Source organism: Lagopus leucura, unplaced genomic scaffold (genome assembly GCF_019238085.1).
Source record: "Lagopus leucura isolate 7727_CA_CO unplaced genomic scaffold, USGS_WTPT01 Super-Scaffold_100002, whole genome shotgun sequence".
NCBI lineage: Eukaryota > Metazoa > Chordata > Aves > Galliformes > Phasianidae > Lagopus > Lagopus leucura.
The window spans coordinates 51,662,283-51,689,722 of record NW_024962263.1 but is presented as its reverse complement, the minus strand read 5'-3'; the positions used below and the strand labels follow the sequence as shown (position 1 = coordinate 51,689,722).

At 33.6% G+C, this 27,440-nt stretch overlaps 1 protein-coding gene across 2 annotated transcripts in view; it reads right to left on the bottom strand.

Annotated features, from left to right (window-relative positions):
- SNTG1 (syntrophin gamma 1) overlaps positions 1-27,440 on the bottom strand; it is a 326,387-nt gene that overhangs the window by 71,030 nt on the left and 227,917 nt on the right. For both annotated transcript variants that reach the window (XM_042869538.1, XM_042869539.1), the window contains exons 9-12: positions 25,416-25,518; positions 24,009-24,091; positions 20,983-21,113; positions 17,768-17,897 (exon numbers count right to left, since the gene is read on the bottom strand). In XM_042869538.1, coding sequence (XP_042725472.1) covers positions 17,768-17,897; positions 20,983-21,113; positions 24,009-24,091; positions 25,416-25,518 — 447 coding nt within the window. The remainder of the gene's footprint in view (positions 1-17,767; positions 17,898-20,982; positions 21,114-24,008; positions 24,092-25,415; positions 25,519-27,440) is intronic.

Sequence of the window (27,440 nt, the reverse complement as noted above, 5' to 3'; positions counted from 1 at the left end):
AGTCACATGGCTGCATGCCTTTAAATTCCTCCTGACAAGTAATATGACTTGATTAAAAGTGAATGATGGGCAGTTTGTTGAATTCTGCAGCTAAATCTGGTTTGTTCTCACTCTTGAGACTGAGATCTATCAGCAGGCTTCTGACCTTGACCCTGAAGAGTTTAGAGTTTGCCAAGATTTGCTTTATTTCTCACTTTTGCAGAGATAACATTCACAGTTCCCAATCTGTCTTTTTATACAACAAAGTAGACAGTAGAACAGCAGAAGAAATGGGGAATTTTATACGACTATCTATAGCATGATAAAATTAACCCTCCTGAAAGAACCTAATGCCCTACAGAAATGTAAATTGTGATTTTTAAAATAGTGATAATACTTACATCATAGCATATAGTTCCAAATGTACTCCTGCAGGCTAACTTAAATAAATCTCTCAGCTGCCAATGAATAAATACCATTACCAGAAGTAAGGAAGCTGAAGAAGTTTTCTGTAGTCTTTATAGTTACTGTATCTTCCATCACCCCATTACCATCCCAAGGTTCAGATTACTGTAGTTTGACTGGATTAAAAAATATATTCATATACATAAGAAGATCTTTATTGGACTTTTTTGTCTAAAGGAATTACACACTTATATTCTCTTGGAACTTTCAGGAAGAAAAGCAATATTTCAGAAACAATTTGGCTGACAGCACCAGCTAATAATCTGTTTGCAAGTCAGCTAAAGTCAGATTATTTGCTATTATGCTATTTAAATAATTTGTTTGACATAATACGAAAGGGTTGTTGAGACATTAGGTTCAAGTGATAATGAACTAGATATTAATATAAATTCTAAGTTTGATAGGAAATAAATAATGAAATGTTTTACTATGTGACTGTAAGATAGCTATAAAAGCCTTGTATTTACAGTGCTTCATTTGTTCTGAAAACTCACAATTCATCTCAAATAATCACTTGAAATTTCACTTGAAACTGCATAAATACTTATTTTTTATTTTAAAAACATTTTGTAAAATGCTTCTAGTTAGTCACTCCTTTATCATAGGGTCATAAAATGGCCTGGGTTGAAAAGGATCACAGTGATCATCTTCTAGCTCCACCCCCCCATACTATGTGCAGGGTCACCAACCACCAGACCAGGCTGCCCAGAGCCACATCCAGCCTGGCCTGGAATGCCTGCCGGGATGGGGCATCCACAACCTCCTTGGGCAGCCTGTTCCAGTGTGTCACCACCCTCTGAGTGAAAAACTTCCTCCTAATATCTAACCTCAACCTCCCCTGTCTCAGTTTAAAACCATTTCCCTTGTCCTATTACTATCAACCCATGTAAACAATCATTTTTACTCACATGAAGACCCACTGTACTCCACATTTGCTTTATTCACTAAATCTATATTGTGTTAAACTATACTCTGAGCTGTTTTTCAACGAGAAACTTTTGCAATAAAACCACTGCATTGTTTTAATTTAATTTGTTTTTTTTTTTTTAGGAAAAATCAGACCTCTTTCTCTCAAAACATTACAGAGCCATTTGCTTGAGAAATCCTGAATTCAGTTCACTTCTAAATTATGCAGTTGCTCCTACTAACCTCCAATTTCTCCCCATTAGAATTCAAGAATTCAAACGTTATCATAAAATATGATGCAATATTGGGACTCTGAAGCATTTTCTGGTGTTTCTGAAGAGTTATGTTCAAATACCAAGCAATATGGCCATTTTCAATCTGTCAGATTACAACTGAAAGGCAGGCCAATGGGTAGAATTTGTCAAAGTACCAAAAAGGATGCAATACTGGAAATATGGGGGAAACCCATATTTCTCACAATCACACAATTTGAGTTCAGACTATTATTTATTTATTTATTTATTTTTAAGAAGCCTGTTAAAAACTTAACTACATTTGAAGACTATTTGAGTTTTGACAAAGTAATGTTAAATTACCATAGTAGAAATTGATGGTATATATTTTCTTTCTTGGATATGACCTTATAATCCTTAGATAGGAAGAATTTTGAATAATTAAAAGTCAAAAGCATTATCCTCGTCCTCTTGAGAATTATCAGCTTCTTGCAGTTAAGAACAACTATGAGCACTTCAGAAGATAACACAATAAAATTTAAAGGTAAGTTTTATCTTAATGTTGATTTCAGGCTTACCTATGCAAATACTATGAACGTCTATTGGATTTCAATGCATTATATTAAGATAAATGTGATCTTTTAAAATCATTTTTTTTTTTTTTCCCCCCCCAGCAGAGAACAGAAAAGTGAAAAAAAGCAAGACAATTTTCTAATCCACTTAAAAATGACATATTTGTGCAGGAGTGAGAATTGTCACATGATCTATAAAGTTCAAGATACATTTTTAAAATCTTTCATTCAAAGTGCATCTGTCTCCACAGATTTCAGAACAGCATCTCACTAATTACATTTCTGCTGTAAAAGAGATTGTGTAGTTGAAAGTATAGATTTTTTTTGCAATATCAATACTTCTTGTAGTCCAAATGAAAAGCTGATTTCATAAGTTAATAAATGTAAGCGCCATTTCACCTTTTCAAGATATCGGTGGACCAACAATAAAATGTACTATTAAAGGAGGAATCATCCTTATGACACTGAAAACAAGTTACTGGAATAAATTAAATATATTTTTTTAGAACACATTTTCTCTTGTTACTATACTGAAGTTTTAGTCAACAACTATGGACATTAACTTTGCTGAGAGAAAAGAAAATGTGACACACACGTTTACTACCGCGTTATAGTTAAAATACAGGAAACAAATTATTCAGTGAAGGTATAATATAACAGTCCATGATGACAATGACAAAGCTACAAATTACAGCAGATGAAATGCGTATGCCAAGCTGCAGGGAAAATGGCTAATGTTCCATGAGTAAAATTGTGTGGTTACATTGTTATTTACTGCCATAGTAAATAGTGTGAGATGTGGCTGCAGAAATTTCACATTACTATAACAACACTTAATATATACCACAATGGCACATTATTTGGAAAGTTTAGAGCAAACAAAGTGAATATCTAACTAATATCATTCATCCCTATTCACAAAGAATAAGCTGATTGTGAGAGCAAAATCATAAAACCCAGAATGAAAAAAATAATCCCAGAGCTGAATGAAGGCAAAAATTCATATATAAAATACAGAATTACTCTTTTATTATGACTGCTAAATATACTTAGGAGTCATTATGTGGGTATTAATACTCACAATACAAATTGCAAAAGATTTTCTCTCAAGCTATACACAACTGAAAACATATTAATGAAGTCAGCACTACATAAAGACAGCCTTTATCCCAGAATCTGTCTTCATTGTGTGTTCTAAGACATACAGGATCTACTGTATCTACTTTGATATTTATTTGATCTAGAAAATTTCTGTACTCAGAAATTGATAATTGTATAATTTCCATCCTTTGCAGCTTTAGTCTAATGTAAACAGGATAAAAAGATTTTAATTCCTAAAATATTTTCATATTTGTTCTAGCTTGAATCATAAAGAATATGTTTACCTGGAACTCTTCTCATTAACATATAATTTCTTCCCTGTTTGATCTCTAATCCATCCCAATTTTATCCTAGACTGTCACACTTATGAATGGTCACAGTCATCTGATTACAACAATTTACACATACAATGTAATATGTACTATGTACAAACTGGACAATTTACAGAGTAACTTCTGATACAAAAGAGCATTAAATACTTTGACTGTCTTTACATTATCTAGCAATAATCTTATTTTCAGTATGTTGTGAACCAGCCCTTTCCTTGTCCTGTCTTTTAATGCTAGTGTATGCCAAAACTATTTCTTTTCACACTTGCTGCTTTCCTTTAGAGGAAATCTCATGTAGTGCTACCACCTCTTTGATTCCACATACTTCTGCTATACTTCCTGAGCCTAAGCTTATTAACCAGTTAATTCTCTACTCTTTCTTTCTGGTGTATTAGGTTAATGAAGATATTCATCATTTAGCCAAGACATTCATTCTTGCATTTTCTCCCAGTAGACTAGTGAGGTATGGATTCCACTTACAAAAAATAAGACTATTTAGTGATTTCGGATAATACAAATATTCACATGTGAAAATGTAAAAAAACCAAATCTTTATCAGTGATAACACTCCATTGGTAGCAGCAAACAAGACAACAGGGATAACTGACAGAAAAAACTCTTCAACTGCAGACAGACTGATGGAAGAGTTTTGTATTGAAAATAATTCCACTATTACTATCAACTTTTCTTGTCTTTTAGTGACTAGAGAAGAAGACACAAAAATTTCAAGCTGAAAGCTTTTTGTTTCAGAGCTAATGGTTTGTCATCTATTCAAATAAAGAATTAAAAAACACACCTTGGATTTGCAATTGTTCTAAACAGATAAAAATGACACTGCCATTTGAGATAAAATGCTGCAAGTCATATATTTTCTGATATTTTTTTCTAATATTTGCTGATGACTTGGCCATGAATTAGTCTGCCTTTTAAATCATTCCAGGATAAAGAAGGAATGGTATTATAACCAAGAGTGAGTGGGAAGTTTCCGTGAGATTCATTTTAGGGTTGAAAGAAGTTTTAAGAATAATGTGGAAACTGTGATTTGTTCTATGAATTTACAAAGGTAATGAGAAATGAGTTTTGCATCAAAAGACTAAAGAGAGGTCTGTCAGCTATAATTGCTTCAAGCTAGGTTTGACCTACAACCTAACCAGCTAAGTGAATAGCAACTTAATTTACTGGTAGAACCATCTGCAAGCCCTACGGAGTTCTATTTGCTGAGTCCATGGACTATTCCCTTTTTATGCAAATTGCATACTATAATTTTCTGACTTTTGCTCATTACGTTTTTTCAATGAAAATGCTATTTATGGTTACTGTTTGGCAAATGAATGCACTAATCTCCCTCATGCTGCAGCAAGAGTAGCTATTTTAATTAGGGTGCAGGTATATTTCACAAATATTTTATTGCTTTCAGTGAGATTGATGGAGATGACAACAAAGTTATACTATCTCTTTAGGCACATAACTTAAAAAACAATCAGTTTGAAACAGCTTCTAAAAAGCAACTTTTAGAATTTTGAAATAGTATTTTAAAATTTATAGATTATACTTATACAGTGATATTAAGATCCATTTATGTTAATCTAATGCTAAAACAAAACAATTCTGATATGAAGCATGCACGCAGACTACAATTTACCAATTATTTAAAGGGGAGCTGAAAGAGAAAGTTTAGCTCCACAACTCCACATGGAACGTGCTAGCCTAAGGACATATTTTTTCCTCTGAAACAACCTACATATGATGGCAAAATTAAAATTCCTTCAAAATATTCCTATTGCTACGAGACCAACATTTAAAAAGAATGCATATGTTATTAAAATATATTTTCATGAGTAGGGTTCAGCATTGCAAAGAACAAAACAAATAACAAACAAAATACATTCACACCTTTTGATGACTGTGTCGTATACAAGTGTGTAGAACTGAATGACAAATCTCACTGCTAAAAGTTCAAACATCTATGTAGGCATTGCTCAGTTTTATGAAATCTATTAATTATTATGCTAATTTCTTTGAAGATTTATTTCTTATTTGCATTTGCATTTCTCCTCATAATAAGAAACTTCAAGAGTACCTCTGCAGACATCTGAAGTATCTCAGAAAAACTCATGAGGAGAAAAACCTTTGTGGCATTTCAGAATACTCAGCACAGATTACTAATAAAATTAGTACAGTAAAAAAAAGTAAAGAGTAAAACAGGTAGACACCTGTCAGGAGACATTTTCCAATAAAATCAACTTACTAAAAGTTGGGAGGATTAAACTTTTCATTAATTCTTCATTCTAAAGAGAATATGGATTATTTTGCCATTTTGCGTCCTTGATGTTTTAATCATCTATTCCACATGCCAGGATCTTCCATTTATCTTTCCCGGAGTGCAGTACTGCCACAGACTCACTTGATAGAAATTCTTAAGCCTGAGGCAGCCTATCCAGTGGGCAGGGAGGCAAGCAGCACTACCCTTGTCAGGCTCCAGCATTTCAATATTTCTGAATTATGCCATCTTGGTTTTCAGATATGGCTGACCTTTGGGTAGTGGTGATTCTTTACTGAAAATTTGAAAAAACAAAAACAAACAAACAAACAAACAAAAAACAACAACAAAAAAACCCATCCATGTATCTATTTCTGTCTACTTATATCTACCTATCTACCTACCCACCTATACTCTAAAAAATGTTTACTGTTTATGAGTAACTGAGCAAGGAGGAATTCATTCATATCCTCATGGTCCCTTACAGATAGCTTATATAAATTAGTAAGAGTTTATATGTTGGGTATTATCTGGAGAACAGACATTGTCCAACATAAAACTAGCTGAGCCCCAGAGCTACACTGTGCAGCCAAAGTTGTGATATCTTAACAAATGTGTGATCACAGTCATACTCCTTTCTCTAAATCTCTTCCCAATCCCACATCTACCTGTTCCTTTTTTTTTTTTTAACTTCTTTGATTTATGATTATTTTACCTATGAGAACATCTTAACTAAGACATTATGAGCCTTTGTATTTCTTTTCTTTTCTTTTTTTTTATGAACAGAACAAGATTAACATTAGTGAAATGAATATGTACCACATATGAGAAAAGAAGTATTTTCTTCTTTTCGAGTAGAATTACTAAATCATTAAAATAGATATTAGGAGTTCTGCACAGCAGCTGTAAATTGCTATATAATTAAGCACACATATCTAAAAATTCCCAGTGAAACTTGTATTTTCCCCAGTGTCTGCACCTGTACAGGGGTGGGGCAAGTAGCAACCGCAATGAATAGAAAGTAAATCAGGAAAAACAAAATTAATATTTTCAGTTATGCTCTATTCAGCAATGACTGAGTCTTGCTCATAAGGAAAGGCAAACTTCTGCAAAAATCTGGCTTTCCCAAAGCAGTGTGCAGTTCTGCAGTAACAAGTATGCTATAAATTAGGAAGCCTTGGTACTCCAAAACAGTGGGGTACATCTCCCATGCATGTCAGGGAAGCATTTTTAACTTGATCTCAGAAAGAGATCAAAACTTTTCTTATTCTTAAAACTTTTGTGAATTGCAATGAAAAGCCTAAGACAGAGAAGTACTGAAAAAAGTATGGCAGGCTTACAAGACATTCACAAACATAGAAAATCCTCAGTTGCTCAACTGAAGGCGTCTATCTGAGGCCTGACTTTTCTGCTTTTTCTTTCATAGCAAACGTGACTGAAGAAGTTTGCACTTACTTCTCTTGTCCTGCCTGTATGCCATTTTGAGACTTTGCACTATTAACGATATTTGCAAAATGAGTTTGGCTAAAAAAATCTGCAAAAGCAAAAGCATTGCTATAATACAGGGAATCACATGTCTGATCATTTTAAGCAATATTAGAGTACCCATCAATGACAGCAGACATTTCATTCTTAGGTTGAAGGCTTAGATTAGCACACGCACTGTACTTAAGCAATACTCCTACTCAAGAGAGACTGAAAGACAACCCTTGATTTTTGCTAAATGGCATAGGTACAAATTTTACATGTGGCTCAATGGATAGCCAAGAGAACATTGTATGGAAAGGGGACTGGAGCCTTAGCCATGCGCTGTATCTAGAAGTACTTTGGCCAAGGGTGAGACAGCATCAGCATTGCAGGCCAAGTAACTCAGAAAGCTCCTTTCTCTCATGTAAGGGTGATTCTTCCAACCTGTAGGCTATTACGTTAAAGTATCCTCCTGCCACTTCCTATTAGAAGTGGAAGAGGTAGCTACTTAATTTAAGGAGATTGAATTATCCTCTGGAGACATCTGCATTCTTTATATAGTTAATGGCAAAGAAGTAAGTGCCTAAGTCAAGAGGACTGGTTCACTTTCTTTACATCTTAATGACTATTTTTTCTACCTATAGACTATGTAGCCAGTTCAGGTAGAGAGGATCTTGCCTTTACAGGAAAAAAGGCATAGTATTTCTGAGACCATTTAATTTATCTGAATTATATGGAATTCCTATATTTTTATCTGATTAGTAAAAAATGAGATTACTTTGTAGGATTTCCAACAGCAGAAAAGACAACCTGATAAAATTCCTTTAAGTATCCTGAATTATGTGAGATCCTCCAGCATGATGACATGCTCTTGGAAGTATTTCATCTATTTTATTACCTTGCAAAATTACCTCAGGATGTAAACACAATTAAAACAGTATTTTCTGCTAGACATAAGTAACAGATTCTGCTGTGGAGAAAACTGTCATAAGTTTGCATGATAATTCACCTTACAAAAAAATCATTTTCTGTACAAACTGGAAGCATATAAAATGTGCAAATAAATCACCTCTACATAGTTTAGTTGAATATACTCAAACCTATCTCTAAACAGTTTGACCTAAAAATAATTGTTCTATCACATTGCTTGACTGGCCACTCTATTGTTGACACAATGGGCTACAAAAATACTTTTTACTGATTGTTTATGTGGTTTCAATGCATCATACTGGATGAAGTAAATTATCTATTAGCAATTAGAAAAACATTTTCTCATTTGGCATTTGAAAAGTAGCCTTATGATAAAAAATGCAATATATCTTGTTAAAGAATTAAACTGTACATGTGCTTTGACTTCATATCATCTCCTTGTTAATACAGCTAAAACTAAGTGCAGGGTTTTTAATGGGCACCAAGCGCTTCCTCAGATGTATTTTATGTTATATTTCATGAAAGTGAACTGTAAGAGGGGACAGATGAAATGTTTAAGGCATTGTTTAACTACTCAGTTGTCATATTTCCAGAAGTATTTTATTATTTCCTCATTCTCTATATCTAAAGACTAGGGACTAGTTTTCCTATCTAAAACTGGAGATCCCGTATGTATACTTCTGTCATGAAGCACTCTCTTGACAGACTACTCAGGCATAAGTTACAATTTTCTCATTAAAAAAGCAAAACTGGGGAATAAAGAACTGATTACCTGCATTGAATATAAAAATGCATAGTCATTTTTATATTAATCAAATATAGGGGAGACATTATTCTATGTAGCAGAGTATAACAGGTTTTGATTTCATTAAGAAATAAAGCAGTAAAATATGTTTTGTAGATTTGTTACCTTTTTCTTTTTTAATTTTTTAAATTTTTAAGCTCCATGTACGTATTTTACTGTGATGGTGGTGAGACACTGGAACAGGTTGCCCAGGGAGGCTGTGAATGCCCCCTCCCTGGAAGCATTCAAGGCCAGGCTGTATGGGGCTTTGAGCAACTTGGTCTAGAGGGAGGTGCCCCTGCCTATAGCTGGGTAGTTGCAGCTAGAGTATCTTAAAGGTATCTTTCAACCCAAACCATTCTCTGATTCTAGGATTTCTGTATATACGAACATATATATATGTAACACATATGTAACATTAAAGCAGTTTACTTCTTTATTTTCCTCTCTCCCAAGATGAAATAACTGATTATAATTCAGGTTTCTATGAAGAGTGCTGCATCTCTGGGACCCCTGTTTTACTTCTTAGTATAGTCCAAAGTTATAGTGATTGGTAAAATGAAGAAAACACAATTCTAAAACTTTAAAATGTTTTTTAAAAATTGAAACAATTAAAAAAAAAAAACAACAAAACAACAGAAAAGTTGCATATGATCATTACCAAAAAAGTTTTAAAAGGTAGAAATCCCACAAAGAAATGAATAATTCACTCTCCAGTGTGGTAAGTTGGAGTGCCACGCATTACACAGTAAGAAGAAACCAAGATACTACATCCTAAATTTTTCATGCCTAATTTCATGATCTCAGTGACATTCTCTCAAATAAGTAATTATCTCATTTTCTGAAATAAACAAATGGACAAAACAAAACCTTACAATTGGATCATTGCCTACACAAGCCATCAGCATGCCTATAGTTTCAGACTTTGCTCACAGACAACTGCCACAACTACTACATAGAGTATTAGGAGATACAAAACTTGAAACAGACTTTCATAACTCATTATGTTGATGTATAAGTCACAAGTGCAATCTCAGGCACATTTCCTATGCAGGACTTTCTGCTTATAGGTCATCTGTAGTTTTGCTTATTTTCCCATCAGCTAGACTTTTTTCCCCCAATCTCTTGAAGCTATAATGACTAAATCCCTGTTTCTTACCACACTCCCCTGTGTCCTGAGTCCTTCTCTTTCTCAGGCAAATATAAGCTATGTGCTACCAGAGCGCGCTGGATGTCTATGGCACTTTATGAAGCAAGAAAACCAAATGGAGAAAATATTTTCAACACACTAATCTACTAATAACATATATACCCTACGGTGTGCTATGGCTCTTTGAATGCATTCAGTTTCCTTTAATTCTTCTTCTTTTTTTTTTTTTTTTTTTTTTTTTTTTTTTTTTTTTTAATTTGTTGTGGAAGAAAGGCAAAGCTGTAGATGTAACCATCTTTTAAAACTATCTAATGATATTTTAATAAACATTACCTAATGATAAGAGGAAACAGGTGTGAAAACAAGCTAACCACTTTAAAATAATGATATTTATGTTTTAGATAGCAAAAAGAATAGATACAAAGAGAATTGTATACTATTCTATACTATTGCTTAGCCTCCCAGTTCCCAGTTGCAGTTTTATCAACAGCAGTTTGTGATTCAGTAGCCTCTTCCAACGCACTCTCACTTACAATAAACCAATTGTGGAATATTGAACAGTATGTAATACAAAAAAAAAAAAAAAAAAGGTAAAATAGATGGAGGTCTCCAGCTGTTACTGAAAGGGCAGCTTGGCATTTTGGCAGGAAAGGGCAACTTTTAGCGAGTACTTTCTTTTTCCACATGCTGCCTCTCTGTAAAAACCCAAGTGGCTTACCTGCATTCCCAGTCAGACTAGTCCTACTTCTTTTATTCTTGTCATCCTTTCTTTGTCCCTTTAAACCAACGAAGAAAATTTCAGTTTTTCTTAATTACACGTTCCTTTCTATACTTTACCACGGTTGGATGTCAAAACAACTCTCTAAACTGTCTTGTAACCAGAGCACAGACTTTATATATTATAGAGTGCCAACTTAAGCTTTCAATAATAATGATGCTAAAGAAAAGAGGGAGATAACTTCAGAGTTTCAAATAAATTCTACATAAAGAGCAAATCATATATTCTGATGTTTTGCTTTTATCTAAGTACCAATGCAACACTATCATTTTTAGTTTGAATCCATATGAAACTGAACGAATTGGAGAAAATGTATGGATTCTTTCTATGTGACAACATTATGAAGATAAAGCTGAGAAAATATTCTCTCTGCATCAGTATTGCGTGGCTTTATTTTTTTTTTTAAGGTTTACATGTAAGAAGTAAATTATAGTTCAGTTCACAGATTATTTGATTTTTTGCTTGTTTGTTTTAAAGGATGTTATTACCCTTAAATTAGAGATATATAGATGGCCATTTGTGACAGAGATGGTTACATTTTTATTGACTGCTTCAAGACTTGTGATAATGTGTTCAATAAAACCAGAATTATATTATTAAAAAGGTTTGCATAGTTGGGAGAAATTTAGTATAAAAAGACAATTTCATTTCAAAGCTATCATGACTAATTACAGTTTACAATGTATATTTCAAGCAAAAACTCCATATCTGAGTGATATCACCATAATCAGAATGTGTCATAATAAAGGTTCCAGTCATGAAGGCAGAAGTTCTGTGTTACAGGTTTCCCAGACAAGGTGACTATTATGGAAAATGCTAAAACTTGCACAAGTTATAAAAACACATTTAACTACCATTCTTTCCTCGCATTTTTCTCTTGACTTATGATATTCTAGACAATAACCTTCAAATTCAAGTTATGTTATTAAGATATAGATGAAATACACAGGAGCAATAGCAAGAAAGTTTGGAAAAACCTGTCCTTCTTTGCAGCTAAGTCAGTACACCCAAGAGGATATACCACATAAACAAGAAACAGTTACTCAAATAAGACATGCAGCAAACTCACAAATTTTTTGTGAATACAAGGCCATATGTAATACTTCATAAAAATGACATAGAAACTTATGTGTTTCTAGATATCGAAGTGGAAACATTTGTCTTTTAAAGGGTAGAAAAAATAGGAAACAGTTTATGTAAATTTGATCTGACTACATTTATTTACTTATACCAATGTGCCTCAAGAGACCTACGTATGAAAACTACAGATATATGACAATGTTATGATACAAAAGCATCCAGTTCAGAGTTTTAAACATTCCTATGGAGACCTACATATCAACACTGGAGTAAAAAGCTCTGTGATTTCTTTTACAAAGTCTGGAATGGAATGCAAAACAATGAAACAAAGTTTCAGAAACCTATAAACATCTGAATCCATAATATTACTTAGGAAACAGATCATTATACATTTTAACAGATACCATCCAATTTGTTTGTGTAATTCATTCAATTTCAGCAAAAAGCAAATATATTAAGACTCTTCTGAAGACTTCTTACACTTTTCAATTTATTTTTTCTTCATTGCAAAAGGCCTTAAACTCTAGAAGACAGTATTTACCTTTTGCACTACTACAGAATATACCACTTGATGAGGTTTGGTACTAATACTCATCTTTCTTGATTTGCTCCTAAAATGCATAGCTTAGTAATCAGCAAAAAGCTCACCATCACTGCAATACACACAGGACAGTTAAGAGATTAAAATTCCTGAAAATTCCAAAATGACTTACATCAAAGCATCCTGATAGTCACCCATGGTATTTCAAACAAAAAAATTGAAATGTGAAATCTGTTCATTTCATATAATTGACACTGATTTATACACAAAAAATAGCATTCCACAGTATGCTCTTAACGATTCAACAAAAAAACATGACACACATAGTATCAACATCATTAAAAATCTTACTAAACACTGAATGTAGTCCTATGATATTTAACTATTCCCACAAGCAGAACAGATCATATTAACCTAATTGCATTTTTTTTTCCTGCTTTGTGTTTATTTTCTCCCCTCTAATAACCTATACAATCCTTACTTCAGACCTTACAATCCAAACTTCAGAATTATATTTAATAAGTTATTACTGTTCTCTTGTCTCTGGTGAAGATTAGGACAAATTAGTTTGTGATCTTAGCAGCAGTTTCTTTTTATTAGGCATTATGTTTTAAGCATATGATCGAATAGTTCAACTGAACTTTTGAAACTGTTCAAAATAGAATCTTATGTTCAGGAAAGCATGGCATGCCCAGAATCAGATACTAATTTTGTAGACCTATTAATTCTACTGTTTTTGTGTTATCACCATATTTCAATCTGTAGCACATGTGTGCCTTATTAATTTCACAGACACATGGTATTTTGCAAGATTTACACAGAAAGTGAAGGAATGTTGTCAAGTTATTGGGTAATAATTCTTGCAAGATCTTCTGGGCATTCCCAAGATAAATTTAAAACTCTTTTTTTTTCACTTACTGCTTGGCAACCTTTACTCAGCTACCTGTCATTTCTGTCTATTGAAGTTCTTGTTGTTTCTTCTCTGTCAAGTGTAAAAGTCAAGGTAAGAAATATAAATCTGCAATCAGCACAGTGTCTTCCAAGGAAATGATGGCAAAAGAAAGCGGTAAAGAAATACCATAGCACTCACTATATAAAAATTTGAAAGCAATAGACAAGAGTGACATATATCGAGTTGGGAGGATAAATTCCCAAAGAATCAGCTAAGCTGTATCCTACAAGATGATAACTGAAAAATAAGTATATAATATTCTTTTGTTATCAAAACCCAAAACTTCTGTTCATGCTTCCTTCGCATCTATTTATTTATTTATTTATTTATTGTTGCACTTGGAAAATACATTGGGGTGCCCAGTGATTTTGAATTGAATTAGGTTTGAAAAATAACTTAGTTAAAACCTCATCCCTGCTAAAGTCATTACAAATACTGTCCCTGAGACCCCTGAAAACTGTATCACATAAACTAGGGATGCATTGGCATCAAGTGGATCTTTATATAGCATGTGATTTTAGAGTCTTTTCTTAGACTGTTCCAAGAGCATAGTTCTTTAAAAGTTGTATGATCCATTGGATACTGTGTGAAAGATGAGAAATCAGTATTAGTTATCAAAGAAATTAATACAGACTAAAAGTAGCTTATTGAAGGGCTAATAGTTCACAGCTGAATTGGCACAGTAGAACAGAAAAGCACAGATAAAAAAGGTAGAAGTGGCAGTTTTTTTCCTTTCAAATCTTCTTTGGCCTGTCATCCATACTAGCAGCAAGTATGTCATGAATTCACAAGGGAAATAGAATCCCAAGTGTGTGTTCAATTTAACCTATTCAGGTTTCAGCACACAAACTTTAGTTTGACGATTTCTTCAACAAAACTCTGAGCTTAATATAACCCCTGAGTAGCTCTAAACTGATAAACTTTTCACAGAAAAGCAGCTTAAATGGCTCACACTGGAGAAGAATTCTACTTCCAAAATGAATGACCTTTATGGATTCATCACATCATCAATTATACTATGATAGTACGTCACTTTAAGCAGTGCATTTCTATAATATCCTGTGAACTGCATACCCATATACAAGTCAATTTGTGTTTTTTAATCATAACAGGATGCATTCCATCTCATTTGTAATTGTTTTATTGTTCCTGGGGAACTAAAGGAATGCAAGTTGTCAGTATCATGTGATTCTGTGATTTCAGAAACACTGGAGGACAATGCTCCTAAACTACAGATAGAAGGAAAAATACTGCATGCTTGAAGTCTGTCTTTTGACAAAAAATTGAGAACTAATGAGGTCAACTACATCAGTCAGCATACCGATATTTTTATGAATAGTCATAATGTAAATTTCTAAATCTTTGCATTAAAACTGCAACTATCTTGCTGCATAGTAATACAAGTTTTATCTCGCACTGTACAAGGATGGACAGTCTTCAAATTACTGCAGGTAATATGTGTTGGCCCATAGACAAAATGTTCGACTCCATTACTTAGATTCAATTAGCAAAACTGTCTTTCAGAGGTGATGATCATCAAGACATTTTGGTTTTGCTTCCACACATGCCTTTTTGTTATCCTGTTGCTCTCTGGCTACACTGCTGATTCTTCAACTGAACTACACCACTGTTGTGTCAGATATGAACATTTTACATTGCAATAGAAGAAATTCTGACTTTATCCGTACAAAAAAGTAACTTAAGCATAGACTCAAACAGAATATTTTGGAGCCTGGGATTTACATTTCACAACTGCAAAGAAATACAGGGAAAGAAAGCTGGCTTTTTACCACACACATCTGTGGGGTTTGAACCATCAGACGGTTTTCAGACAGTTTGTGTGTAAAAAAGTAAAATAGTTCAGAATGCTAGTTGAAACTAGAATGTTTTCTGTCAAAATACCCAGACATTTCTTCACTAGATTTCTTCAGAGAAGCTCTCTTTTGCCCCATAAGGAGACCTGTGACAGAATTTACACATATCCTTAGATATCTGAGTTTGAACTCACCACCTCAGGGTCCATAACCAGTCAAAGGAAACAAAGACATGTCCTAAGGGGATTCATCTAATCAGAAAACAGATGTCAGAAGTAAAGCCGAGGGATAACTATTCAGATGTTCTGCTTTAAGACATTTAGCACTGGGCAAGATAAATCCCACCCAAACCTACAGAGTCCAAACCTGACACAGTAGTAAAGGACATGCTTTCAGAAACAACATAGTTTTTATAATCTTACTAGTTTTTATCTTCTTTCTGTTTCATAAGTTAGAAAAAGCATGTATGGTTACATTTCAACAAACTATTATACAGTATTTAAGTGAAAAATTACTTTACATAACTCCTAGATAAAAATAAAACATTACCTGGAACTAAAAAGAAAAATAGTCGATATATTCTGTCTGAAAATTAAATAAAGTCCTGTACTCACATTGTTTCTTTGGTACAGCACACCAATGGGAAGGGAGAGTGACTGTGAGTAAATGATTCTCACAGAGGAAGAATGCTAGAATCAGCAGTATGTGTAGGTCAATAATCACTCTTTAAAAAAAAAAAAGACCTCTACTCATATTTAATCATTGTTCTGAATAACAGTTTGCTTTTTTTCTTTTTTCCTCTGACTGTCTAATATTGCTTACATTCACTTATCATAAATGTTATCAAACAATTTTTGCTGGTAACTGACATTTTTAAGAAAAGTATATCATGAAAAAGAGAGTCTCATTGGTTTTCATGAACTCACATGAGCAATAAACAATTGGGACAGTTGTAAAACACATCATTTACTATAGTCGTAAGCCCAAACTAAATCACAATTTCTCTACAGGATGTCTGTGGGTAAGGTAAATATAGATGTTTGCATAATAGTTATATAATCAGCTATTATATATATCACTGTAACATCAGTTACAGTGTTTGTGTTTCTTTATGGAAACTAGTCTAGAATACACTGTACTCCTTTTTAAAACACTGAAAGTATTTTATATAACAATAGTAACTAAGTAACCACAGGTACAGTCTCATAAGAGATACATAATGTATTATCAGATAAATTTTAAAGTCTTCTATCTACTGTTGTAAGTAAACAAACATACTGCTTTAGATTGCAAGAATAATCAATAGTCAACTAATGATGGCGAGAAAAAAATTAACCAGCACACTCATTTGTCAGGATGCCTCATAGACAAGAATTTCTATGCAGCAATAGTAATGTAAGGAGGAATAAATAGCCATAAAGTTGGCTTGCATTGCATGGAAGCTTGCAGATGGTGGATGAATTCATGTCTGTCACGTTTTTATAATACAATGACTTTTACATATTGCTGCCAGATGGAGCATAGTTTTGCATCTTGAATATAAATCTGCAAGAAATACAACTTCCTTCAATATGTTCCCTGTATTTGAAAGAAAAGCAAATTTAGTTAGATTTGGGAGGCTGAAACAGATTTAAGGAAATCTGAAAGAATATAAATTAAATCCTCAAGGGCTTCCTTGTTCTAAATTATTTCAAAATAATGGAGTTACCCATGTGTTCTGTATTTTTGTAGACAGAACAGAAAAGGAATCATATAGAATTCTAAGCTGTAAACTACATTTTATTTATCAAATGCAAGATATATCCTACATAGATCAAAAAGCCCCCAACAAACTTAAGAGCTTTCAACTGAACTTAGGAGTAGTTTAGCAAAACCTACGCATAACAGTTATCCTTGTTGCAATAAAAAGTTACCTATCCCACAAGATCAGACCATAAAAGTACAGTGCATGAAGCATAAACACATTTAATCTTTCTCGATAGTGAGGACTTGTATTGCCCTTGCCTTAAATGACACCTAAACAGACCTAATATCTAATTCAGATCCAATTACAAAAATTTCAATATAGATATACCTTTTCAATCCATCAGGAAAATGCAGAATTTCCTTTTGCTTTTATATGTTCTTATCCATCACACCTGGCTTTCTCTTGTGTCTAGTCTTTGTTTCTCATGGTAGCTGGTATTGCTAAATATGCAATGCTGATAGCGATGAAGTGAACTAGATGACTGTAGGGGGGAATATTTTCCCATTCAGTGATTTCTCACAAAGTCTGATTTGATGATAAACTTGAGCTGACTTCTCTCAGACAGCCTCGAGCATTGTTTATATGCAGATAATTCTGTGCTTGAACCCATTAGGCTTTTATGACAGTTATAATCAAACATGATTGGGAAACCTTCTGGCTTGCTTGGATCCATACTTACATTGTGCTTTGTGAGGTTGGAAATGTTACTTGCTATTGCTTGTAGCCAGTCAATACAGTCTTCAGCAGAGAGACACTGAATTATTCCACTGCAAACCCCATCCACAGCAATTACTTGGAACGCATTTTGCCTATAGACATGTCATAACAGATCAGGTCAGAAGAAAATTTCATCTGTTCTAGCATACCATCTTAACAATACTTGTAGAAATGCTTTTCTTTCAACTGCAATGAAGGTCAGTCAGTGAACACTGATAAATTGCTGGTTTTCCTGTTTATAAATACCTGACATATTAAAACAATCAGCTACATGTTAAATGTCATATAAAAAGGTCAACTATTCCTATATTAAGTTTCCAAGAAGCTATAAGAAAATCCTATTGACTAGCTCTATGGAATCTTGTCCAACCCTGTGTGATTTCAGAAGCTAAACAAGTGGAATAGTTGATGCATATCAAAGCATTAATAACTGAATATGAAGACCACAGAGAAGGAAAGTGTAGCAGACTGTAGGTAGCCTTTCATGAAATTCAGTGGAATACCGTACCTCTTTCTCAAAAAATTTTGTTTCATTCTCCAAATTCATTTTCAAAACACATTAAGGTTACTGCTAGCTAATTAGCTGCTTTTGGTGACAGAATTTTCATTGTAAATGATCCTCTTCTTACCTGCCGATGGAATAGCTGGTGAATTCAAATTTATGAGATAGCATTAATGATTTTTTCAGTTGCATTTCTGAATGCAGAATCATTAGGAAATCACACAGGAATGCCAAGAGACATCCACTGACAAAGGCAGTAGCCACTGGAGTGTCTCTACCTCAGCAACATTCTTGGAACTTACACAATGATTTACGATGCGTTATAGTTTGACTTTCCACAACTGAGTGCTAAACAGCTACAGAACACGAGGAAACTTACAAATTATAAAGCTATAGGAGATCTAACTTCTGTAAAAGGCCTTTTTGGCCTTTAGGAAGGTTGACAAGTCTCTAGCTTCAGAACCTCAAAAGCTCATTATGAATCAGTCTCACAGAATAGGATATTATTAAGCATAAAGAGAATGTAAAGTTCCACTGCTAGCATTCCCCTACAAATTCATCCATTCATGGTTTAAAATTGTTTAGATTTTTTAGAAGGCTGAGGCAAAACGAGTGTTATCTTCAACATAAAACTGAGTGTCACTAGTGACAATTTCTGACATCTTAAGACTGATATTGATTCTGCAAAATTATCAGTTTTGTACTTCACAAAACGATCAACTAATTTTATAGAATGCAGAGCTAGCATCTACCTCAACCATAAATGTTCTTCTGTGTCTGTGTCAAGTACACTCTTTTCTTTCACTTAGGACTAGTACAAAAATGAATTAGAGCCATGCCTTTTCCTTGAGCAATTCCATCATGAAGAATAAGTTCTGACTGGAAGATAAAGCTTATGTATCCTAACATGATCATGAAGACACCGATGGTTTATCTATATCTATCAGCTAACACATCAGCTCAGTTGTCTTTTCACAGAGGTGGTCATCTGTCTATAAACTCCTACAGGCACAATCTAAAAGATATGTTATTAAAAACTAACTTCTTATTGATCATTTTTTAATACAACAACAAGAAAAAATTAAGATCATATTCTTATTCAATTACGCACCTCAGGTTCTAAAAATGACATAAGACAACTTTATATAGCATGTAACATTTTATGTTGTTTTCTTTATTATTATTAGTAATATTCTTTTCTTAACATTGTTCTTTATATTCTTTTCATTTTTCTTTAAAAATTTTTCTATCTTTCTTTGAAAACAAATTTTTGGAGGGAGTCATATTTTAAAATACAGAGATTTACAAACTATTTTAAAACACTCATAGACTAGCTTGTTACCAACAAAATATTGGCTCTGAGCTTTTTGAGGAAAAAACCCAACAACTGCTTCTCTCTATCAAACTTGATTTTATTTTTTTTTTTAAACTCTTAAGTAATTTTCCTCATGATAGATAGCACAGGAAAATACAGGGAGATAATTAGTAATCACTCAAGGTGTGAGCATGACTTCAGGTATACATCTGTAAATTTATTTTGCAATTGAAATCTTAGGAATATTGCTGCCTACACATAATCTTTCTCTGTAATGTACAACTTCCATAATGAGCATATTAAGCTTGTGTTTTATTGCTACGGAAGACTGAATGTGAAAGTCTTAAATCTATGAATAGTCGAATATATCCTAATTTTCCCCATGAGTAGTTCTAGTATCTTATCTGGAGTGTACAGCAGAACAGATCTCAGATTTGACTTTTATAATTCTGGGTCCTTTACGACAGGTGTTGTTAATTATATATATTTCAACCACTGTAAAACATTGAGCTGAAGGTTTTCAGAGAATCATGTACAAGAAATCTTACATCTCTGGTATCCATATCCTGCTCATTTCAGCCAATGAACCAATGTAGCTTTTGCATCACAAGTTAGCTCTCTGGGCCAGTAATTGTCAAGAGATCAAGAATCATGTAGACAAGTAAGCATGATTTTGCTGTCACTATTCAGAGACCATAAACTGTTTTTAGTTTAACAGTCATCTAGTGACTACTAAGCTGCTTTAATATCAGCTCTGTTGAATAGGAAACAAGACTGCAAACCTACACGGTAAACTTTAAAGAAACAATAGCCCTTTGAATTAATTGAGGCTGTGGGAGGCTTTTACATAACTTTCAAACATTTGGTAAGAACCAAAGAGAAGAAGGTTGTGATGAGAAACAACAAAATTGACCCCAAAGAAACCCAAAATTGATTTATGATCTTTCAGTTTTCATTGGGATCATAAACCCACACCTGGAGGGAAGTGGCAACACTAGACTGCAAGACCCCTTTCCAGGCAAAAGTGTGAGTATAACAACAAAGAATTGATAATTGAAACCTTCTGCAAAACACTTATAACAGAAATATTAATGAAGATTTTACATATTAATTAAGTAACTTTATGTGTTTTTGAATGTAGGAACAGAAAAAGTTCAAGATATTAATGCTTGATCACTAGTCAGGTCATCAGATGATGCAATAAATTTAAGCCTGATTGTGAGCGCCCCAGGTCTTCTGTCCTCTATCTCTCAGAGCTGCATTGGAATTAATAATGCCACTTCTCTTAATATTGCAAATCCCTGGGGATTGCATCTTTAAATCGAGAAGTCAATAGTTTCAGCTTTCTGAACTTATTTACCTGCACAAATCTGATCCTGGAAGGTACTGGGAAAATCGTGAATGAAGAAGTGGAATTAATCGGAGATCACACCACCTTTTTTCCCATCTAAGTCCTGGGGATGTTGGCCATGAGGAACATGATAATGTATCCTGAAAAACATTAGAAGGCCCTTCTCAGTTTTGGGCTTCATTATAAATAGTCAGCAAATTTGGAAAGAAAGATAGCTACTTCAAAGACCTTATGTTTAGCATAATCATCCACTTTTCTCAGATCATCAGCACAAATTCTAGCTAGCACTCCACAGATTCTCAACTTTTTGTCAGAAATAAAACTAACCTATGTAAAGCTCAACATCAACATGTTTAGGGAAACTATGAGTAACATTATTTTAGAAACCTAGCAAAAAAAGACTGCATCATTCTTGGGGGTGATTAGTCATAAATAAAAGTATTTCCTGTATATTATGTTATTGGTTACAGGCTTCATATCTGTACCCTGAGTAAGGGAGATTTCTATGTCACTCAATCATAATTCAGTTGTTTTCTATGGTTCCACACTCGATTACATATACATCTATTCTAATTTCACTTCACTGGTATATAACATTATATTATACATAATTATATTATATATTATAATACTATATAATATTTTATATTAATTCACATGAATTAATAAATTATGAAAATTGTTCACTTAATATATTAATTTTACCTATTTACACAAGATATTATTTATATGAAAATTCAACTAGATCATGTCTATGATTATATCTACAAAGAAGGGGTATTTATACATATACATCTTAATTTTAGTATATTTTAAGACAATATAGATTAGAATGAGATATAGTTTTTGAGTAAAAAAAATCAAAATTATTTTTAAAAAATCCAGCACCTCTTTCTTTCTTTACAAAACACTTGCTTTTCAAAATAGGGTAGTCGTCATGCCATGTTTTAAAGAACATTTGCACTGAAATACGTGCTTTCTATATATCAGTAAAATTGAACCTATTGATCCTGAATCATAATCTTTTTTTAAATTTTTTTCTTCATAGTTTTTCTTACTCATATCTTCTGAAAATAAATGTAAAAAAAAAACCCATACCCTGATTTTTCAAGTTTTAACCCTTTAGCAAGTTTTTAAATGAATGTTCATATATCTGTAATGCGTGTAACATGAAAGATCACAATGAACATCAATTTATCTGAATAGCAGGATTTTCAAAAGTACGTTCATGAACGTAAAACACTGATGCTCTGGTGAAACATTCCATAGATTCAGACAAAATAAATCCACATAAATAAATGACTGAGTAGAAATACTAAGCTAGCATACTGTTTTGAACAACACCTTGAAGTTTTCAAGTTCTGTCTATATTCAGGAACTTTTTCCAGCTGTGACAAAACTTTAGGAAAAAGTTGAAATGTGGCAAGAAGTTTAGATGGAGACAGTAGATCTATGTTCAAGAGCAACAGAAGTGGTAACCTCACTTTGCATAGCACTTTCTATTGTTAAATTAGGTCCAAACAGGACCTGTCTACTCCAAATCCTTTTGAGCAAGAAATCTTTGTCATGTGGATCACCAAGGCTGTATCTACGAAATACCCTACGGCCATAAGACACAATACATTCTAGAAAATAATTTGACAATATGGAATGACAACGAAAGTTTTGTGCATATGTTAAGAATTCATATAGAGCTCTCATCTGACTTTATGAAGCATTCCATTCCATTACAAGGAGATATCCCAGGCAAGAAGACTGAGTGAAAAAAAAACAGAAAACTGAAAGAAAACAAACAAACTTGTTTTCATTAAATTATTATCAGTTCAAAAAGAAACTGTAGATAACTCACATAATTTTGACACCTTCAGCAGCAATAGGATTCCTGAATGGAAGCAAGGCTTTAACCCTCAAAGCAAAGATAGACTTGAAGTGGCTAACAAAATAACTTTAAAATCTCCTCCAATTACCTTTTTACATACGTATACAAATAGCTTAGGTGTTTGTTTCTGATGTTGTTCCACTATTAGAAGACATATATTTATTGTTTTTTTTTTTTGTCCTACAGCAAGACTCAATATTATTACTTTTAACTCTTTTGTTAAGGATGAGTTCCTTCTCCTATGCACATGTATAACCTAATTAGTTTAATCTTTTGGATTCCTAGACCCTAATCAGTCTTAAATCTGTGCTACTGACTTTTAAATTTCTGGCTCCCATTTTAAACTTTTTATTATTGAAATGAGAAAGAACAATAAGGGAAGGCAGAAATTAGAGACAGGAAGTCTACTGAATAGTGCTTAAACTTCTGTTCATTATCATATAGTATAATAGTTATGTCATATACAGATTTATTTAGTCTGTGATTTCTATTCTAGTATATCTATCACAAAGCCAAATACATACAAAAAAATCTTTAGAACTATACAAAATATCACAAATGCTGCATTTAATGACTAAGAAATACAATAAAAGCACCGTGTTGCATTTCAAAGGAATCTTTTATGACAAATCTGAACAAAGATCTGTAGCACTTCAAGTTAAAGGCACTTTGCTGTGTAATGCTATTGTTCTTCAATACAATTGTTAGAACTAGTTAATAGGAGAAAAACGTTAGCGTCTTAAAAATAGGCAAAAACATGCACCTACGTAAGCCTTGGTCAAAAGTTCTAAATAATAAATAAAATATATGTAATAATATTCTGAAAAGGTTTTCTAACTCCTGTTTAAATAGCTATATTGTCACTTTAATAATTTTATTCCCCCTGCTCTGCAAATAAATGTAGAAGACAAAACTTTCCCAAAAATTTCCATTGTCCAGATAAAAATAGTAATCACATTTATCAGAGCATAATCTCAGCTGCTACAATTTCTCACAGTGTTACTCTTAGCTATAATATCTGGCTGACAAATTTTAGCCCCCTATGGAACTATCTCCAACGCTAATTTGAGTGCCTCCCATGATGCTGGTTTTTTATTACTTTCACTTAGCGATTTATTTTCTGATGTAATTTCATGAAAGAAATATAAGCTCTTACCGTGTTGTTGGGATGGTAGTTGAGATGCAAACCACTGTCACACAGGGGAGAGGAAGTGCCACTGCTCTGGTCACTGGGGGCACCTAACACCAACACGGATATACGAATATACGAAAATGTATCATTATCTATAATGCTATAATAAAAGTTTATGTGTTTGTGTGCTTGCATGTTTCCCTCTCCAATTGATTTTGTCATCCAAAAGTCAAGGCTCAACTCCTTAGCGATTAGTAAAAAAGTTAATAATCTACTCAGTAAGAAAAAATCACAAATGTATTTGCTAATCTGATAATAAATGGAAAGTGCACTTCCTTGCTTGGTTCTCACTTAAAGGAAACAGTCAGACAATGCTTTTGTCATTCTCTATGAAGTTCACAGGTTTAACAGTTCTTGTAGCAACTTACAAAGATACAGAGCCACATCTCATAAATCATATATGATAGGATCTATTCAAGTGCATGCTACTGTGCTTTACTCAGCATTCTCTATGCTCCACATCCTTTCATAAAAGCAGCAATGAGTTACTGGGATTCTTTTTTATTTAAGAAGATTTCTGGTGTTGTATTTTTTTTTCTTGCCTGATTAAAGTTCAATACCTGGATACAAGATAAAGATGGTACTTCTACAACTGATTTTATATAAGATATATCAAAACTTAGTTTATTTAATTGCTACTGATGTAACATCAAGGCCTAGAAGTATTGAAATCAAACACTTTTTTGTTTTGTTGCTCCCTTTAGGAGAAAAAAGCAGAAAGTAGTGGTGCCAAAAGGCACAGGATGATTATACATATGCTTGGGTATGCTGCAACTGTATAATTAAGTGCCCACACTCACAATTTCAGGCAATTAAAGGAAGCCAGCTGTCTCCTTTGTTTCTGATGGGGCTATTTTACTAAAACTCAGTTGGACTTAAAATATTAAACATTTTAGACAAATTTATTTTTAGGTATACAGACACCTACATGAAAACTCCTGATTTTTAAATGAGAAAGTTAAGCTCTCATAATATATACACATGATCTCATTTTCACATCTAGAACACAAAACTCCTGGAGTAAACTCTTATCTGGTGCTCCACGGAAAAATGCTTTTAAATACTCTACACCAAAATGTGAGCTACTGTAACCTAATGTAATTCCCCTGACTCAACTTTGCTGATTCACACCAGCCAAATACAAGGCAATCTTGTTTTTCAAAAGTTATTGTTTTTCAAGCAACAACTGCACACTTTTGTTTACGGTGACTGCTAATATGAGATCTGGCAATATGAGAAGCTCATATTTGGGCAACAATGCTGACTGAGAAAGCTGTTGTTAACCACCCCCAATGCACACTAGATTCAGAAGCTGCAAGTATTCACAAGCACTGAATTAAGGTTTATTTTGGTCAAGTAATAAAGGCTTACATGCACAATCTTCATTCAATGGCAGTTTGAGAAAAGCAGGTGCTCTTTTCAAAAAGGACACAGTTAGGGTCACTTCTTCCCCCGCATTGCGAAGGACCTGAACCTGGAAGAGAAGCACAAACAGGACAATATATGTATGACCAAAACACAGCAGAAGTATAAGCAATGCCATGCAGCTCCTTATACCTGCAGTGTATTGCAATGACATCTTTCAAAAAAGAAAGGAAGATGTAAAGCTTTCTATGTGCTCTGCTCCTAGTCACACTAACAGGTAATACCGGTGTGGAAACAGCACTGGCTGTTCTCTGACATTTTTCAGCTGCATACTTCTCCCTTCCAGACCTGGCATGAACAGTAAACCACAGGTATAAATTCTTCTTGGTTCAGTTTAGTTTTGCTGAGGTTGTCTAACAAATCTCCAACAAAACAAAAGCTGTAGTTTCCACAGCTATGCCAGGGTCCTGGCATGGTAGGACTATGAAGGAATAGGAATACAAGTGAATCCCCTATCCATTTGTGAATGCTCTCAGCCATATTTTCTCTCTCCCATAACTGCTTCTGTAGCTCCTTTTCATGTTTTTAGCTTTTCTGTGATGTGGCTGATGACACCCCTAGCTACACAGCAGAGAAAGAGAAGTCCAGGCAGTCCCTTCACCAGTCCCAGACTGGTAAAGAGGAGACACACAAGCATCTAATCAAAATGCTATACTCAACAGGTGATAATTTATATTAGAATCATTTTATTTCATGAGAGTCATGAGGTGATATAACTCTGGGTATCAGAATGAACACTACCAGTTGTTCTGCTTCTATAACTTGTTAATTTTATAAGAGTTAATTTAAGTTGCCTTTTTAATCTGGCATATATTTGCTCTCTTCTGCTGTGATCTCACTGTGTCCAGGTAACTTACAAGTAACCCTTCTGCAATGCTGCTGTGTCAAAACACCATGTACATTAATTGATGCAATTATTTAATCCATGCCAATGAAAAACCTATCCTACACATTTAACTGCATACATATATATTGCTATTTTCAGGGATACTTCCATGTGAAAATCACTGCACTACATCAGGCTAATTTAAAGCAATCCGTCAAGAAAAATTGTCAATTTCTCACTTAGACACAATATTTCCAATCCTATAGTGGCTGCTATGGAGGAGTAACAATGTGATGGCATATTATTTGTACCAATATCTGAAATCCACTCTGAAATTTTAGTCTATTATGTAAAGTAGCACACTGGTTGTCAAGGCATACTTTGCAATGTAGTATGTATGTGTGCCAATAACCAAACATGTATCACAACAAATTTCACCATCTTAAATCACATCCAAAAACTTCTGCTGTAGCACAGAGATCTTCAGTGAGTACTTCCCATTTCTGATGTTTTAGACCTCAGAATTCAGAAATAACACTTATTTCATGGGATAACAATGACACTGTCAGTGGAATAGTTAGTCAGATCAAGACTGAAGTCCTGAATTCCATCAGAGATATCTTGTAACCTCAGCCTTCAAAGAAAACACATCTTCTCTCTTCTGTACCAGTCACATGATTCAGAACAGTCATAGCCAAAGCAAACAGGAGCATGTTTTCTAAACTGCAATCACAGATGTGGATAGACGAAGTGCAGGAAAAATAAAGTTATCCTTTACCTTTTTTAAAAAATGCTTTTACTCAATAACAGGAAAGAAAGGGAAAAGTTACAGAATTAGCAACTCTAACTTACAGTCACCTTTTGAAGATACCTAAGTGGATACCACCTGTGAAAAAAACTGAGAAGTAAACTCTGTCCCTGAACACTTTTTCTTCCAAAATTTAAACAAGCCACAAGTCTACATGATTATACGTTTGATAACATTGCTGTAGAAATGCTACAAGTTGTCCTAAGTAGTCTGGTATTACCTTTTTACTCCAAGCTTTCTCTCTTTCTCTCTCAAACTTATAGAATGAAAAATTTTGATGAAGAAGTGGTACAAAATCTAGATGAAATCATCAATACCAATACCTATTCAAGTAAAG